This window comes from Ochotona princeps, chromosome 17, assembly GCF_030435755.1.
Source record: "Ochotona princeps isolate mOchPri1 chromosome 17, mOchPri1.hap1, whole genome shotgun sequence".
In the NCBI taxonomy this organism is placed as follows: domain Eukaryota; kingdom Metazoa; phylum Chordata; class Mammalia; order Lagomorpha; family Ochotonidae; genus Ochotona; species Ochotona princeps.
The window spans coordinates 14,550,391-14,567,726 of NC_080848.1; the positions used below are offsets into that span (position 1 = coordinate 14,550,391).

Consider the following 17,336-nt stretch of genomic DNA (forward strand, 5'->3'; position numbering starts at 1 on the left):
CCAACTGCCTGCCTTCACCACCCTCTACACAAATCCCTTCCCCCTTGCCCACGCCTGCCCCTAGGTTTGGAATGAAGTCACAGGGCTGTGAATTCCATAGGGCCCAACATAAACACTCTGATTGGGGCTAATTACAAGGGCCTGGTTGGGAGTCTGGAGCCTTCACAAGCTTTGGCTTTCAAACAAAGGGCTAGGGGCTCAGACTCCTCTGCAGGCTACCCCAGAGAATGAGAAGCAATCCCACCATATATTGGCTGTTCCCCCTGAGCCTGGCAGCCTGAAACACAACTTGTGACATGCCCCAAGTCCCATTTTATCCTCTCTCAGGCCTCAGGTTTTTCCAGGCCTCCGGTTCCGGGGTCTTCCCAGATGGCTTAGAGGAGCCACAAGTGTGCTGGGGAAGCCAGCTGTGACAGCCACAGCCCTAATTAGCCGGCTTCAAAGCCAGCTAGAGAGGCCACCCGCGCCCGCATGTGTGCCCTGCTCACTCAGGCGAGCACGACACTGCTGTCCTAATCAGGGGAGAGCGCGAGTGCAAGAACGGAAGAAACACGGCCCGCCACCAGTCACCCTCAGGAGCTTCCAGGCACTGGCTGACACCGGGCATCAGGTGGCAATGCTGGGAGCACTGGACAGGGCGCGCGGCTGCAGCCCGGCATCACCAAGGACTGGTTACAGAGTCCTCAAAGCAAGCGCAGGCTCTGAGCCAGAGAACCCATCCTGAGGTATCTGTCCAAATTCATCAGAAAAGTGCTTTGATTTCCAGCACTGGCTCTGTGTAGATGCCATCTGAGGCCATCCATGGGGTCCCTGCCACAGAGATGGCCCCCATCTTTCCACAGACACTGGCATGCCAGGCTCAGAGGAGGAGAAACACTCCCCACCAAGGGTTCAACTGCCAGGACAGAGGGCACTCAGAGGAGTTGACAAAGAGAAGCTTGCTTTGGTGCAAAAACTTCAAACTCTATGCATACTTGCCTACTTCCACCCTTAACTTTCTAAAAAGTTTTGGTTTTTTTTTTTTTTTCAATTTGAAAGAGAGATTTATCATCCAGCACCATAGCATAATGGTTAAGGTCCTTGCCTTGAACGCACCAGGATCCCATATGGGCGCCAGTTCTAATCCCAGCAGCTCCACTTCCCATCCAGCGCCCTGCTTATGGCCTGGGAAAGCAGTCGAGGACATCTCAAAGCCTTGGGACCCTGCACCTGTGTGGGAGACCTGGAAGAGGTTCCTGGCTCCTGGCTTCAATTGGCTCAACTCTAGCTGTTATGGCTGCTTGGGGAGTGAATCATCGGACAGAAGATCTTCCTCTCTGTACATCTGGCCTTTCCAATAAAATAAATCTTACGAGAGACAGAGAGAGAGAGGAGAGAGAGAGAGAGAGAGAGAGAGAGAGAGAGAGAGAGAGAGAGAGAGAGAGAGAGAGAGAGAGCAGAGAAAAAGAGCTCTTCCATCTGCTGCTTCACTCCCCCAGTTTATTGCAACGGCCAGGACTGGGTCCAGTTGAAGTCAAAACCCAGGAGTTTCATCTGTGTCTTCCAAGTAGGTGACAGGAGTCCCAACACCTGAGCCATCTTTACTGTTTTTCCAGGTCATTAGAGAGCTGCATCAGAAGCAGAGCAGCCAGGATTTCAACCAAATCTTTAATGGAATGCAGGTGACACAGGTGGTGGGTTTTACCCAGCCCCTCATCCACAAACTTGCTAAAGACTCCCCTAAGGTATCTCACACTCGTGTTCTCCCCATGAGGTCCTTCCATCTCTGTTTTTCTCCCCCAACTGCAATAGCCTTCTACCCCTCTCCGCCCCCGCCCCAATTCTGTCATGTAGCATCTTGCCATTGCTGTGTTAGGAGCACATGGTACAGCATGACTCACCTGTGATAGGGAGGGGCTCCAGGTTTTGTAGGAAGCTTGCCCTCCTGCTCCCTTCCAGTACCCAGCGTGATTAACAGTCAAGGGATGGTGGAGTCTAGGGAGGTCACAACTGCCCTGGGAGAAGTGAACACAGTCAAACACTTAAGACCAACGGCCAGGTAGACCTGGAATTGGGAATCTGATTGGGTCCTGAGTTTGTGGAAAGGGCAGAGACAGTTTGGAAACCTCCCAAGCCATGATGATGCTGGTCATGTGGCTCCTGGAAATGAAAAGGGATGAGGGTGAGGGAGTTAGAGCAGGAGAGCAGGCTGCTACCCTGAGCAGACAGCATAGGGTGAGAGGTGACCATGGCCAGAGCCCACCTGAACAGCTGCACAGATATAAGCCAGGGGCACAAAGAGAACCTGCAGCCGATTCGCAGGATGGACCAAGGTAAGGGATTTCCTTCTGGTCCCTGACCCTCCACCAATCACAAACCCTCACTCTCCCTGAGGGAGGGGCCATCCCCACCCCTCAGCCCACAGTGTAAACCCTTCTTGCCCAGAGTCCATCTGCAGGCTACCTTTCCCACCTTCCTCTGAGTTGTTTCGTTAGGGAAAGGGGAATTGGGTGGGGGCTGGTCCCCGCTCTACCTTTCTGCCCTTAGGGAAGGGGAGGGTGTCAAGTCCAAAGAGGCACCGAGTTCATCCTCTTCCTCCAGCAGCCATGTTCCATCTGCTCCAAGTTTTCTCAGGTGCTCTCCTCTTCCGCTGGAGTGGGAGGGGTAGCACTGCAGCAGCGGTGCCCTCCCCTCTGCCAGGAGGGCCAGGGACATTTGCACCCAGAACACACAAGAGCTGGACTCACAGGAGGAGTTCCTCCCCAGATCTGCAGTGGGAGGCCAACATTCCTCTTCCCACTGGGCTCAGTCCCAAGTTCCGGAAAATCCCACCCCATTCCAAGGCACTCCCAATTTGCTCGTAATTTAGCTCTTTCCTGCAGCCCCTTTGGGCCTTCAGTCAGGAGCTTGGAACAAATGGAGCTGTGGGCCAGCAGGACCAGGGACACTTGCCCCCCCCAGCCTCTGTGATAGCTGGGGGAACTCTGTTGAGGCTGCATATTCAGCACCATTTGATACACAGGGGGCTGGACTTAGACTCTGGCATAAATGACTGGGGGTGGGAAGGCTTTGCCCAACCAAGCCTGCAGGTGATTTCCATTAACACCCAACAGCCCAGTTACCCTCCCCCAACACAAACTGCCTGGACCCCAAGAGGGTGGGTGGGAAGGTCCCACTCGTCCCACCAGCATTTTAACTAAAAGAGCAAGGTCTCCAGTTGTGGATCAACTCCCCACCCCCAAACAAGCAGGAAAGGGGGGGAGAGGGAGAGGAGTGGAAGGAGGAGGAGGTGTGGTTTGGTTAAACTAATAAAATGTTACAACCCAGTTAAATACAATAAACGGCTAGATTTCTCAGAAAATTAAATGCACTTTATTATAATGATTATTAGCTTTTAATTTATGATATTATTAAAAAAAAAAACAGGAGAGGGTGAAAATCAAGTTGTGAGGCAGATCGGTCCCCAAATCAATCTTTGGGAATGAAAAATCCTAAAACACTCCCAAATGGTTGAGGGCAGTGATGCATTGGAAACTGGAGTTCTTGCAACAGTACCGCTGCATCATTGCTCAGGCAGCTAGCTAACTTCAGAATGGAGTCTGGACTTGTATTTGTGGGGAAGATAAGAAACATCTGTTGTAAACATTCTATCAATCTGGCCCTATAGAATGTCATGTAAACACTCACCCACCCCCACAGCCACAAAGATCCGGCTCAAAACCCTTTGGTGTTCTCTGTCTCTACCGTGTACACGTGTGTGCATGTGTGTGTGCTCATTAAGTATAAAGAAACCAATATTCTGTCCAACTAAAAATCCTACCAGTCTACCAGTCCCCCTCCCGCTAACCCATCTTTTTCTAATTATTATTTTTTAAAGAAAAAGCCCCCAACAATAACAAAAACCCACGTCAAAACACACAGAACGGGCTTGCAAACTACTAGCCTGAATGCAAAGCCTACCCTGGAGGAAGAGCAAAACCGGTTCGCAAAGCAAGGGAGCGAGGGGCAAGGTCACCACCCTCCCAGATCTGCTACGCTGTGCCAGACTCGGTCAGCGCTCTTCTCAGAGATCCGCGGAGTCTGTGTGGGCCAGGGCGGCAAGAGGCCGGTTTCAACAGGCGCTTGCCCAAGGCGTTCTGCACCCAGGGTCTAGGCAACCAGTGAAAAGCAGAAGAGCTTGAGGAGAAAAGCTTCCCAGAGGCCTCCCTCTCCCCACGGGCTGTCGCGATGGATTTTTATTTTTCAGGCTTCCCTCCGTTGAGAGCTTTCCAAAGATGGACGCAGGGGAGATGGGGGAGTGAGAGGCGCGAGGGAGCCAGGACGCGTGAGTTGGGAGAGAAAGGAAGCAGAGGTAAACCAAACATAAGGCCTCCGTTCAGGAATACCCACCGCCCCGTGGCAACCAGGAGGCTCGCAAAGTTGGCTTTGAGAGAAAAAATGAGAGGAGGTGGCGCAGCTTCTCCCCGGCCCCCTCCCTGCGCCCCTGCCCAATCACAAAGAAACAAACCCGTCCCCCAGCCCTGCGCCCAAATCACCCAGACCCGAACCCGATGTGCCGCTTGTGAAAAGGGTACTGAAGCAAGAGGACCCCAGCCCCTCAGCAGAAAGAAAGCCGCCGTCTCCCAACCCCCACCTGCCACCACAAGCCTTCTACCCTGGCCGCCCTGGCTGCTGTTTTTTTCCTTTTAAATAGAAAATATGTAATTCAATTTACAAAGATTATTTACAGTTTTAGTTACAAACCTGGGGCGCGGGGGGTGGGGAGGTTGTTTTCCTAATATAAAAAAAGCGACTTAAAAAAAAAAGGAAAGAAACGGTTCGACCGTCCTTTATTATTACTTAAAAAAAAAAAAAAAGGGAAGCCAAGCATCCCAGGCCCCTGTCCTGCTCACACGGTGGTCTCGCCGTGCCGGCTGTTGGTGAGGCGCGTGTAGAATTTGCGCCATGAGTGCAGCGTCTTGCCGGACCAGATCCAGAAGCCGGAGGTGATGCCCACGATGAGCGTCATGAGGTATTTGATCATGTAGACGGTGAAGTCGGGCGACATGCGCGGCGTGTAGTGAGCGGGGCATGGGATGGCCAGGCTCCGGCAGTGCTGGCTGACCCAGGAGCGCTCCCAGTGCTCGCGGAAGGCCTGCTCGTAGAAGTAGCAGGCGATAACGATGGTGGCGGGCACGGTGTAGAGCACGCTGAACACGCCGATGCGCACCATGAGCCGCTCCAGCTTCTCGGTCTTGGTGCCGTCGTGCTTCATGATGGTACGGATGCGGAAGAGCGACACGAAGCCCGCCAGCAGGAAGGAGGTGCCAATGAACAGGTAGACGAATAACGGCGCCAGCACGAAGCCCCGCAGCGGGTCCAGGCTGTTGAGGCCCACGAAGCACACGCCGCTCAGCAGGTCGCCGTCGATCTGGCCCATAGCCAGGATGGTGATGGTCTTGACGGCAGGCACGGCCCAGGCGGCCAGGTGGAAGTACTGCGAGTTGGCCTCGATGGCCTCGTGGCCCCACTTCATGCCAGCCGCCAGGAACCAGGTGAGCGAGAGGATCACCCACCAGATGGAGCTGGCCATGCTGAAGAAGTACAGCATCATGAAGAGGATGGTGCAGCCCTCCTTCTTGGTGCCCTGTACCACGGTGCGGTAGCCGTCGTCAGAGAAGCGCTCGTTGCACACCACGCGCTCCTGCAGCACGAAGCCGGCGATGTAAGCCACCGACACCATGGTGTAGCAGCCGGACAAGAAGATGATGGGCCGCTCCGGGTAGCGGAAACGCTGCATGTCCACCAGGTAAGTGGTGACGGTGAAAAAGGTGGAAGCACAGCACAACACAGACCAGGTGAGTATCCAGAGGCGCGCGAAGCGCGTCTCCTCCTGCGAGAAGAACATGGAGCCGTCAGGCCGCGCAGGTTCGCAGGGTGCTGCGCAATCGCGCTCACCCAGGAACTTGTAGCTCAGATATGACGGCACCTTGAGGACGCGCGGGCAGTGGAACGGATGCTCCAGCGTGGCGTAGCGCGGGGGCGTCCCGCCGCCTCCACCTCCCGGGCCTCCGGGGGTGCCACCGCCGCCCGGCTGTAGCCCCGGTGGTGGCGCAGTGGTGAGCAGCGCCGGCGCCCCGTCCTCCGAATGGTTCTGCCCCACGCAGATCTGCTCGGCTCCGTGGCGCGGAAAGTGCTCGCATCGCAGCCGCTCGGGCCACTGGAAGCCGAACTTGTTCATGAGCGCCTCGCAGCCCTGGCGGGCGCGTTCACAGATAGAGCGGCACGGCGGGATGGCCTGCTCCAGCACGGTGCACACGGGCGCGTACATGGAGCACAGGAAGAACCGCAGCTCGGGCGAACATTGCACCTTCACCAGCGGGTAGAACTGGTGCACCTCGAGGCCCGCGTCCTCCTGGTTCGTGTGGCCCAGCAGGTTGGGCATGATGGTCTGGTTGTAGGCGATGTCCGTGCACAGCGGGATGGAGATGGGCTGGCAGAAGCCGTGGTCCGGCACCGAGATGCCCTTCTCGCCGTGGAACTGGGCCGGCCCGACAGCGGGCAGCAGCAACAGCAGTAGCAGCTGTGGCGGCGGCCTCAGCAGCAGCAGCAGCAGGCGGGGCAGGGCGCTGCGGGGCAGCATGCTGGCCGCCACCGCCCCCCCGCCCGCCCCCGCCCCCAACCCCGGGACCACGCGCCTTCCCCGCGGCCGCCTGCCCGCGGCCGCCGCCTCGCGCGCCGCTTAGCAAACTTTGCTCGCGACTGCAGAGTTGGGGAGGCCGACCGGGGGAGGGGGCGGCGCGCCTGCCGGCTAGCTCGCCGCGCTCCAACTGAACCACCCCGGCCGCGGAGCGCTGCTGCCCTCTCCTCCTCCTCCTCTCGCCTCCTTTCTCCCCTCCCTCTCTCCTTCCTCCACCCGGCGACTCCTTTGTGCCTCCTCCAGCCCTCACCCCAGCCCCTCCGATCCCAATTAGTCGGTTTCAAGGGGGCCCCACTGGCGGCCCCGCCCTCTCCTTCGCCCCCTAAAAAAGGGATCCTTGAAACCGCCCCGTCGAGCTCTAAGTACCATCCCAAAATCTGCCCTCGGCCAATCAGATTTAAACCCAAGGACCAGCCTCGAGGGCCGGATTGGTCGACCGCAACATAATGAGATCAGAAACCAGATGCCAACAAAACTGCGCCCCCCCACACACACCGCCACCTCTGGGCTTTTTAAAGAGACAGCTATTATTATATTTAGAGCCGTCGGCCCCGCCGGGGATTGCCTAGGAGCCGCCGCGGCGGGATCCTGAGACACCCGCGTCCCGGAGCCGCGGCAGACTCAGTCCCACGCGAGCCGAGCTCATCCTTGATCCCGGGGGCCCTGCGCCCTAGCCCGGCAGGAGCATTCTACGTCTTGCCCTTCTCGCCCCCCTCGCTTCTCCAGCCCGAACTACTCCAACCCAGTTTTGCAACTCCAGTGAAAAAAAATCTCAAGTTTAGAAATTAGGTTCAAGAGATTTCGTCAAAGTGGAGGAGTTCGCACAGACTTTGCTCCTCGTGCGGTCCACACCAAAGTTTGCACGTGGCACAGAGAAGAAACTCCCAGGAGCTCTCCTCGCCCCTCCCCCTACACACACCCTTAAATAACCCTCGGGGCGTGCGAGGGGCGGGGGCACCATGAGTCTGTTTCTTTAAGAAACTCTTAAAGGGGCCCCGACTCCCGGGCGTAATTGTCCCGTAGCTAAACACAAAGGAGCCCATTATGGTTCTTTGTGTTCGGTGGCACCTCAAAGTGAGAAAACTCGGGAACTAGGAGGCCCGGAGCTGGGGATGGGGGCCAGGGTGGGGGCGTGGTGAAGCCGGACGGCCCCGAGCCGCGATTTCCATCTCCCCCTTCTTCCCAGGCAAACTTTAATTATGCAAAGTAAAGTATAGTTGCGGAGAACCCGAGGTCTTAATCGAAACTTAATGGCTGGTGGTGGTGGGGTGATGGGCAGTTTTGAGGCCAGACCCGTCTCTCCAGCAGGCGAGCGTTGGGGAGGTGGGGGGATTTTCCTTCTCATTTCCCACCCCTGCTCCACCCCCTAAAAGCTTCCAGATCTCTTCTCTGGGGCGAGAAGGGAGTTTTAACCTAAACCGTAAGTGGTTCCACACCAGAAAGGGGTGGGGGTGTTGTTCCCTCTGCTCCTCTCTCACCTGGCTGAGGGGTGGCCTGCAGAGTCCTGCTTATTTAAAAATATTTTCTTTTCCTTTCCAGGATTTTTAAACTGGGGTGGGGAGGGAGCTGTGAAGGAGAGGGTTGGTGCTAGGGAGTAGGGAGGATTTGCATGCAAATCTCCATGAGCCAGATACTGGATAGTGGATCATTTATTCCTGGGGAGGGGGGGATTTAAAACTAGGAAGGAAACTTGAGTTTAAAAAGTTCTTTTGCTTCTTTGCGGGAACCTGATCTACTCCCCGCCCAGCTGCCAGCCATCCTCTTATGCCCCTGGATTGCTTTTAAAAATAAAAAGAGCTTGGAAAGAACTGGGAGGAGGCAGGAAGAAGACTAGGAACCTCGAGGACTGGTCCCTGGGATCGAGTTTGTCAGCTTTGCCAAGTTTGGTGTTCTTCCCGACCAAATGAATGGCGTCAAGATGTCCAATTCTTGGGCCCAGCGGCTTGGCCTAGTGGCTAAAGTCCTCGCCTTGAACGCCCCAGGATCCCATATGGGCGCCGGTTCTAATCCCAGCAGCTCCACTTCCCATCCAGCTCCCTGCTTGTGGCCTGGGAAAGCAGTTGAGGATGGCCCAAAGCTTTGGGACCCTGCACCCGTGTGGGATTTGGGGACCCTGCACCCGTGTGGGAGACCCGGAGGAGGTTCCAGGTTCCTGGCTTCGGATTGGTGCAGCACCGGCCATTGCGGCTCACTTGGGGACTGAATCATCGGAGAGAAGATCTTCCTCTCTGTCTCTCCTCCTCTCTGTATATCTGACTTTGTAATAAAAATAAATAAATCTTAAAAAAAAAGATTTCCAATTCTTTACAACTTGCAGCTGCTCCTCACTGACTGGAAAAGTTGCCTTTTTCCTACTCTTTCCTCTAAAATCAAACCCATTTGCTTTTTTCAATGTTTAATGTAATTTTTAAAAGACTTATTTGTTTTTATTGGAAAGGCAGATCAGATCTAAGGATAGAAAGAAAGATCTTCCACCAATGGCCACAACTGCCAGAGCTGAGCTGAAGCCAGGAGCTTTTCCTGGGTCTCCTACATGGATGCAGGGTTCCAAGGCTTCAGGCAAACTTCTATTGCTTTCCCAGGCTACAAGCAAAGAGCTGGATGGGAAGTGAAGCAGCCAGAATTCAAACTGGTGCCAATATGGGATCCCAGCACTTGGAAGGTAAGGATTTAGCCATGTAGCCAAAGTGTTTTAAAACATTTTTTTTTTAATATTTATTTTCACTGCAAAGTCAGATATACAGAGAGGAGGACAGAGAGGAAGATCTTCCATCCGGTGATTCACCCCCCCACCCCAAGTGGCCACAATGGCCAGAGCTGAGCTGATCCAAAGCAGGAACCCAGATCCTCTTCCGGGTCTCCCACACGGGTGCAGGATCCCAAGGCTTTGGGCCATCCTCAACTGCCTTCCCAGAGCACAAGCAGGGAGCTGGATGAGAAGCGGAGCCAGAGGGACTAGAAAGGGCACCCATATGGGATCCCGGTGCATTCAAGGCAAGGACTTTAGCCGCTAGGCCTCCGCAACCAGACACTAAAAATTTTTTTTCCTGCATTGCTCCCATTTCCATGTCCCACAGCAGTCCAGGAGTGGTCCCCAAGGACCTACCCACCCTGAGCTGTGCTGCCACTGCCCTTTCCCACTCAGTCCCCAGGGTGTCTTTTTTTTTTAAGATTTATTTATTTATTTTTATTACAAAGTCAGATATACAGAGAGGAGGAGAAACAGACAGGAAGATCTTCCCTCCGATGATTCATTCCCCAAGTGAGCCGCAACGGCCGGTGCGTGCCAATCCAAAGCCGGGAACCAGGAACTTCTTCCTGGTGTCCCACACGGGTGCAGGGTCCCAAAGCCTTGGGCCATCCTCCACTGCTTTCCCAGACCACAAGCAGGGAGCTGGATGGGAAGTGGAGCTGCTGGGACATGAAGTGGCGCCCATATGGGATCCCGCGGTGTTCAAGGTGAGGACTTTAGCCACTAGGCCAAGCCGCGGGAGGGGGGGGCGGCCCAGGGTGTCTTTTATAATTATGTATTTCGTGTTTATTTTATTTATTTGAAAGGCAGAGAGATCTCCTGTCCACGGATTTACTTCCCAAATGCTCTCAACAGGGAACTGGAAACACCACTCAGCTCCCCACAAGGGTGCTCAGGATCTAACTGACTGGAGACTGCTACCTCCCGGGGTGCCCAGCGGCAGGAAGTGGGAGTGGAGAATAGAGCACCACTCTACCGGGGATGCCAACATCCTGCTGTGCCACAAAGGAAGATGACAGGTGCCTACACCCCATTCAGGAAACTCACTGGCCTGATAGGAAATTGAGAGCAAATCTCCAATGTAAACACAGTATCTTCACTTTCCTTCCAGAACAAACCTGCTTTTGCTGCCCACCACAGTTATCCCTACTCTGTCCACCCCAATGCAGATGGGGAGCCAGAGCCAGCAGAAATGGAAATAAGGCCCTTTCTTTCAGTCCCTTGGTCTTTAGGACTCTTCTGTTGAAGTTTCTGATTTCAGATCACCTCCAGGAGGTGCCCAGGAATGCACAGGAAATAAATAATAAATAAATGTACCTCCAGCAGGAAGTTGCAATCAGAAACAAAGTCAGAGGCCCTGCTCCTATAAAGGCTGCAGGTGGCCCAAGTTCAGTCTTACCTGAAGCTGTGTGCCTTCATTCACTTAGCACGAACCTGTTGAGTACCAGCTATGTTTTGGTGGCCTCGGGGTTGTGGAGGGAATATTTAAGTGGGTGGGGGATCTGGCTGAGTCAAGGAGTGAGGTGGGAATGAAATAAGCTAGCAAGGGATCAGTCATGTAGGTGCTTGGGACTGCTTGTGTAGGGTGGGATTGAGCTGCAGGAATCAGGGGCTGGAGAAGCAGACTGAGTGGGCGGGTGGAGTGCACCAGGGTGCAGTGGGAGTGTGGTGGATGCAGCCTGCGGGAGCACAGTCCTTTGGCCTGGTTAGAACCCTGCGGGTTTTTGGGAGTGCCAACCAGAGGCTGCCAGTAAGCATGGATGCTGTGCACACTGTCTGGTTTCCTGGAGAAGGCACTGCGCTGCAGGCTTAAGGGTTTCAGCCAGCACTGGTAGACAGTTTGGAGGAGTCCCAGGAAGACATCTGGAGCAAGCAGGCCAAAAGGCAGAGGCACACAGTGTATATTCTCACTCGACTTCCTACAAGTCATAGTCCAGAGGAAAGGAAAGGGGACATGAAGGGAGGTTGGTTCTTGGGCACCGGTGTACGTTCTGATAGGGGCTAGCCACAGCAGTTCGGGGGACTCCGATTCATAGTAATCGGCTACATGTCTTTTTTTTTTCTTAAGATTTATTTATTTTTATTACAAAGTCAGATATACAGAGAGCAGGAGAGACAGAGAGGAAGATCTTCCGTCCAATGATTCATTCCCCAAGTGAACGCAATGGCCGGTGCTGCGCCGAACCGGAGCCAGGAGCCAGGAACTTCCTCCAGGTCTCCAATGTGGATGCAGGATCCCAAAGCATTGGGCAGTCCTCGACTGCTTTCCCAGGCCACAAGCAGGGAGCTGGATGGAAAGTGGAGCTGCTAGGATCAGAACTGGAACCCATATGGGATCCTGGGGCATTCAAGGCCAGGACTTTAGCCGCTAGGCCACGCCGCTGGGCTCCAGCTACATGTCTTATACCAAACCAGAAGGGAGGGGTTTGAGGTCCACAGCACCAAAAAATGACACATGCTGAAGGAGGTGGAGATGCTTTGTATCCTGATTTGATCATTGCATTACACATGTGTGTTGAATTATCACTGCATGTCCCATAAACATGAATTATTGGGTTTTTTTTTTAACATTTATTTATTTTCACTGGAAAGGCACATTTACAGAAAGAAGGAGAGAAAGATTTTCCATCCTCTGGTTCGCTCCCCAAGTAGCCGCAGCACCCAGAGCTGAGTTGTTCCAAAGCCAGAAGCTTCTTCTGGGTCTCCCATGCAGTGGGAAAAGTAGTGGAGGATGGCCCAAGTAGTGGGCCCCTGTCATCCATGGGGCTACTCATATGGTGCACCTGGCTCCAACCTGGTCCATCTGGGGAGTGAACCCATGGATGAAAAAAACTCTAGGGTTCACTCCTGCTCTCTCTCTCTCCTTCTCCTTCCTTCCTGTTGCCCTGTCTTTCAAATAAATAAACAGATCTTTAATTAACAAAGAAAAAGAAGAAAATTGTCCTTGCTTACTCACACCCAAGCCAGATGCAAGGCTGTGTGTCACAGATGAGTGAAGGAACCACCCATTGCACCTATCGTTGGCAGCAGTTTCCCACACCTCCAGACATGTCGGAAGGACACTTGCTCCCAACCACACAATCCTTTGGAGGACTGCCCAGGGTGTCTCTGGAAGGGGACAGGACGCATGCTAGCACCCATGGTTGGTCGCCAGGGCAAGGCCTGAGACTGGAGGGGCAGAGGGGGCATCCTGGGCAGTCCTCCAAAGGATGGTGAAGGACTGTGTGCACCTGATTGAGAGACAGAGAACAGGAGGACTGAGATCCTCCAAGTTCTATTCTCTAAGTAAAAACACTAACTCTAAGGGGAGGGGGCTGAGCCTCAGAGGGTAGATGGGAGCCATGGGCCAGGCCCATTTCCCTGTCCTTGTCACCCGCACAGACCACACATAGGCAACATATCCATTTCCTTTCCAGATCCTCCAGTTAGCTCTCTCTCCGGACAGGGTCCCACACAGGGATCCTCCAGGGGCACCTCACATCAGCTCTGAGGGGCACCCAGGCCACCCCAGGCTTTTGGGGGAAGAGGATAACTGGTTTTGCCTTCATCTTCCCTTCATCTTTCTCCAAGGCCTCCAGAAGATAACAGGGGGCCATGAACAGCACAGCACCATGAACAGGGGGCCACAGCAGACAGCACCAGTGATTTGTGAATAAGGACTTTTCCTTAGCCCAGGCACAGACCGAACAAGAGCCAGGTGTGGAAGGCCCAGAGTAACCTGGGCAAAAGGAGGTGCTGGCTTTGCTTGGTGACACTCTTGGCTGACTCTGCCTTCCTGAGAAACAGCACATCCCTGGGAATGAAAGGGTCAGAGCGTCTGGCTGCCAGAACCTTCTGGAACTTGAGGCCCAGAAGAGAGGAATAGGAGAGGCTGAATCAGACCTGTAGATGTGCTAGGATCCTGAAGAGGGCAGAGCGTGGGTGCGGGCTGGGGAGGAAGGCACCAAGGCAGGCTGCAGGGCTTCCTTCTGGCAACAGCAGAGCCCCTCCTCCCCTCCAGGCTGCACCCCAACTCCTAACTCCATCTGTTTTCTCTGTTTCCCCCAGACCTGTCTTTGCTCCCCGCTTCCCTCCTCTGCTTCTCCCAGAATCTCTCCCTTTTTCCCTCCAGGCTGGGCCACCCCTCCCCTTTCTCTTTCCTGTAACTTAAGCTGTTGTTGGGGGCTGGAGGAGCCTGGCTGGTTTGAAAGGAGGCCCCGCTGCTTTTCAGGGAGGAATTGAAGCCGTGGAGCCAGGGGTGAGGGGAGGCCGCAGAGGGGGAGGGGATGAGGAGAAATCAAAGCGCCTGAACTCCATCTGGGAAAGCAACTCTGATTTATTGGCGAGGACCTGACTGGCTCTCTACCCACCCCCACTGTAGCGCTCACCCCATCCTCCCAACTCCTTCCCTGGATATCCCCTCCCCCCAAACCCAAAACCTGCTCTTGTTCTGTGAAGCCCAGCCTGCCACCCAGAGCAAGGCCTGGGACCCTGGCTGCGTCAGGCTTCAGGGAGAACTCAATGCCTCAGGCCTGGGTTGGGTGGACCCCTGAGAAGGAGGGCATTACTGTCAGTGGCTCTTGCTTGGGCTGAACCCTTCCCTGGGCTGGGACTCCCAAGGGGAGAAATCCAGGAAGTTCTGAGCCTTTCCCTTAGAACTGGGGACCCTTAGGGGTGAGCAGTGGAGCCTGGAAAAGAAGCCAGCTGAGAAGGAGTAGGCAAAGCTTTAATAGATTCTTTGGTGTGGAAATTCAGGGTGGATAGTGTCGGGCTTCCTTGGGGGCCCAGGGCTGTTTCAAAAGGAACTGCCATGGCCTAGCAGCTAAAGTCCTCGCCTTGAACGCACTGGGATCCCATATGGGCGCCAGTTCTAATCCCGGCAGCTCCACTTCCCATCCAGCTCCCTTCCTGTGTCCTGGGAAGGCAGTTGAGGATGGCCTTGGGACCCTGCACCCACATGGGAAATCTGGAGGAGGTTCCTGGCTCCTGGCTTCGGATCAGCACAGCACCGGCCCGTTGTGGTGGTCACTTGGGGAATGAATCATCAGACGGAAGATTTTCCTCTCTGTCTCTTCTCCTCTCTGTATATCTGACTTTGCAATAAAAATAAAATATTCAGAAAAAAAAGGAACTTCCACATGAGTCCACTCACCCTTCCTTCCTGGTCCCCTCTTGTCTCACTTTTCTTATTCTCTGTCAAATCCTTGATCTATGGATCAGCAATGACTCAACTTGCTAATCCTACACCTCTAAGGTTAGCATTCCATATGGGTGACAGTTTTTGTCCTGGCTGTTCCACTTCTCATCCAGGTCCCTGCTAGCAGCCTAGGAAAGCTGTAGAGGATGGCCCAAAGCCTTGGGACCCTGCACCTGCATGGGAGACCCAGAAGAAGCTCCTGGCTTTGGATTAGCTCAGCTCTGGGTGCTGCGGCCACTTAGGGAGTGAACCAGCAGATGGAAGGTCTTTCTCTCTTTCTCTCCTCCTCTCTACAAATCTGCCTTTTCAATAAAAAGAAATAAAATTTTTAAAAAATAAACATTTTTTTAAAATCCTTGATCTCCTCAAGGACTAAGATGTTCTCTAAACAAACCCTGTGATAGAAACAGGATCTCAAAGGCTCGAAACTCCAGAGTCAGAGTGAGTACCAAGAGGGAGGTGAAGCAGCGCACAGAAAGTCCTGAGACCTTACAGAAAGTGGGCTCTCATCCTTGTGGCAGGGCACGGCTGGGGCTCAAACCCCTGGACCCTAGACCCAAGGCAGCCCCAGCCTCTGCTGTAAGGCTGCAGCCCCAGCAGGAAGCATCTGAAAGCCTAGAGTCCATAGGCACCAGAATGCCAGATCACATGAGCAGTGGGTTACACTTGTTGGGAATGCTGTTGCCTTGGGCCCTGCCCAGTTGCTGGGAAATTCTAATCCCCATGTGATGCTCCCTTGGGCTCTGGAACCACTAGGCCCTTTAAGATGTTCATGGACAAATGGAATTGAAAGATGCAGGTTTAGGAGCCTGCACTTGGACTCAACTATTTGGAATGCCCGATCACTATCAAAGTGTCAGTGTTAGGCCTAGCCGCACCATTTCCAATCTAACTCTACCAACGCACCTGTAATGACAGGAAAACGAGGCTGCTGTCTTGCTGCTCTGACTCTTTCTGCTGGTAGGCAAGGCTCCAGCCATAGGATATTTCCTATAGCAGCCCTGGTGTCCATCCCATAGCAGTGGTAGCAGAGAATCCTTGAGGCAGCTCTGAGCCTGTGTCCTTGACCATGGGCCTGTCAGCCCCTCTTGGGAAATCATGTCTGTGACTCTCTCTTAAATAGGCAGGGGCCCGGTGCTGTGGCCTAGTGGCTAAATCCTTGCCTTGAATGCACTGGGATCCCTTAATTATCCCAGCTGCTCCACTTCCCTTCCAGTTCCCTGCTTGTGGCCTGGGAATGCAGCAGAGGACAGCCCAAAGCCTTGGGACTCTGTACCCGCCTGGGAAACCAGGAAGAAGCTCCTGGCCCTTGGCTGGCCATTTGGTGAGTAGAACCAGTGGATGGAAGATTTTTGTCTCTCCTCTATAAATCTGCCTTTCCAAAAAAAAAAAAAAAAAAAACTGTCGGGGCGGGGGGGCAGTGACATGGCACAGTGGGTTAAACCACTGCTTCCAATGATGTAACCTAGAGAGTGCCAGCTGGAATCCTGGCTGTTCTCCTTCAGTATCTTCAGGTATATATGGATCTACATGTGGTTACAGATGATATAGAAGATTATCCCTATGGAGACAGAGACACACAGAGATTTCTTTGCAAGGCCAACAGTCCTACAGGATTAGAACCTGCTCTGAGGGTCTCATGGGACCTAACAGCCCTCTCCCCAGTCACTTTTGTGGGTTGGTTTTCAACACAGGAATTCTCTAGGGACACAATGGGCCCTGTGAACCTGTGTTATAACCTTTTGCTTAAGACACCCTCAGACTACGCCCCCCTTTATTCCAAATCCTGACTTCCCCCAGGAACAGCAGGTCACTTCTTGGCAATTTCATTCTCCCAGGTAGTCCCTGTGGGGTGGCCCTCCCCACCATTTAGCCTTTAAAGCTTCCCTAATTGGGCCCTGCAGCCATGGCCTAGCAGCTAAAGTCCTCACCCTGAAAGCACCAGGATCCCATATGGGCACTGGTTCTAATCCCAGCAGCTCCACTTCCCATCCAGCTCCCTGCTTGTGGCCTGGGAAAGCAGTGGAGGATGGCCCAAAGCCCTGCACCCGCATGGGAGACCTGGAGGGGGGGTCCTGGCTCCTAGCTTCGGATCAGCGCAGCACCGGCCGTTGCAGTCACTTGGGGAGTGAATCACCTGATGGAAGATCTTCCTTTCTATCTCTCCTCCTCTCTGTATATCTGACTTTACAAAAAAAAAAAAATTAATCTTAAAAAAAATGCTTCCCTAATAACACCATTCCCATCCTTTCTTTGATTTTGTTTTTTTTTTTTTTTTCTAAATGTTGTGATTTGGTTAAAGGATTTATTTCTTTGAAAGGCAGAGTGGCAGAGAGAGATAGAGAGAGATCTTTTACCCACCGGTTCAGTCCCCAAATGGTGAGAGGAGGTGGCTGTATTGGCCACGCTGGAACTGCGTCCAGTTCTCCCACATGGGCACAGGGGCCCAGGGACTTTTGTCATCCTTTGCTGCCTTCCTGGGTGCATGAGCAGGGAGCTGGATAGGAAATGGAACAGCCAAGCACTGGCACTCAGGATGAAAAGCCCATATCACAATCAGAGACTTAACCATGTGCGCTAAGGTGTCTGCCTGCCATACTCTTGGGGTGCTGAGCAGCTTGCATACCTTACTGACTCATTAGATGGGTGTCTTCCCCTCCCCTGCGCTGACTCCCTAAAGAGGTCATCTCTGGATGGTCTGGATGGTGGAGGCAGGCCTTGGCATTTGCGCACATACAGGTGTTTGGCAT

At 53.8% G+C, this 17,336-nt stretch overlaps 1 protein-coding gene across 1 annotated transcript; it reads right to left on the reverse strand.

Annotated features, from left to right (window-relative positions):
• Positions 1-4,460: 4,460 nt before the first annotated feature.
• Positions 4,461-6,832, reverse strand: FZD2 (frizzled class receptor 2). The gene has a single exon (XM_004597383.3). The coding sequence runs from the start codon at positions 6,599-6,601 to the stop codon at positions 4,868-4,870; it is 1,734 nt and encodes a 577-aa protein (XP_004597440.2). The 5' UTR covers positions 6,602-6,832; the 3' UTR covers positions 4,461-4,867.
• Positions 6,833-17,336: the final 10,504 nt, after the last annotated feature.

Excerpts from the sequence above, each read along its gene's own strand:
- FZD2 (XM_004597383.3), bottom strand. The coding sequence starts at position 6,601 with ATGCTGCCCCGCAGCGCCCTGCCCCGCCTGCTGCTGCTGCTGCTGAGG.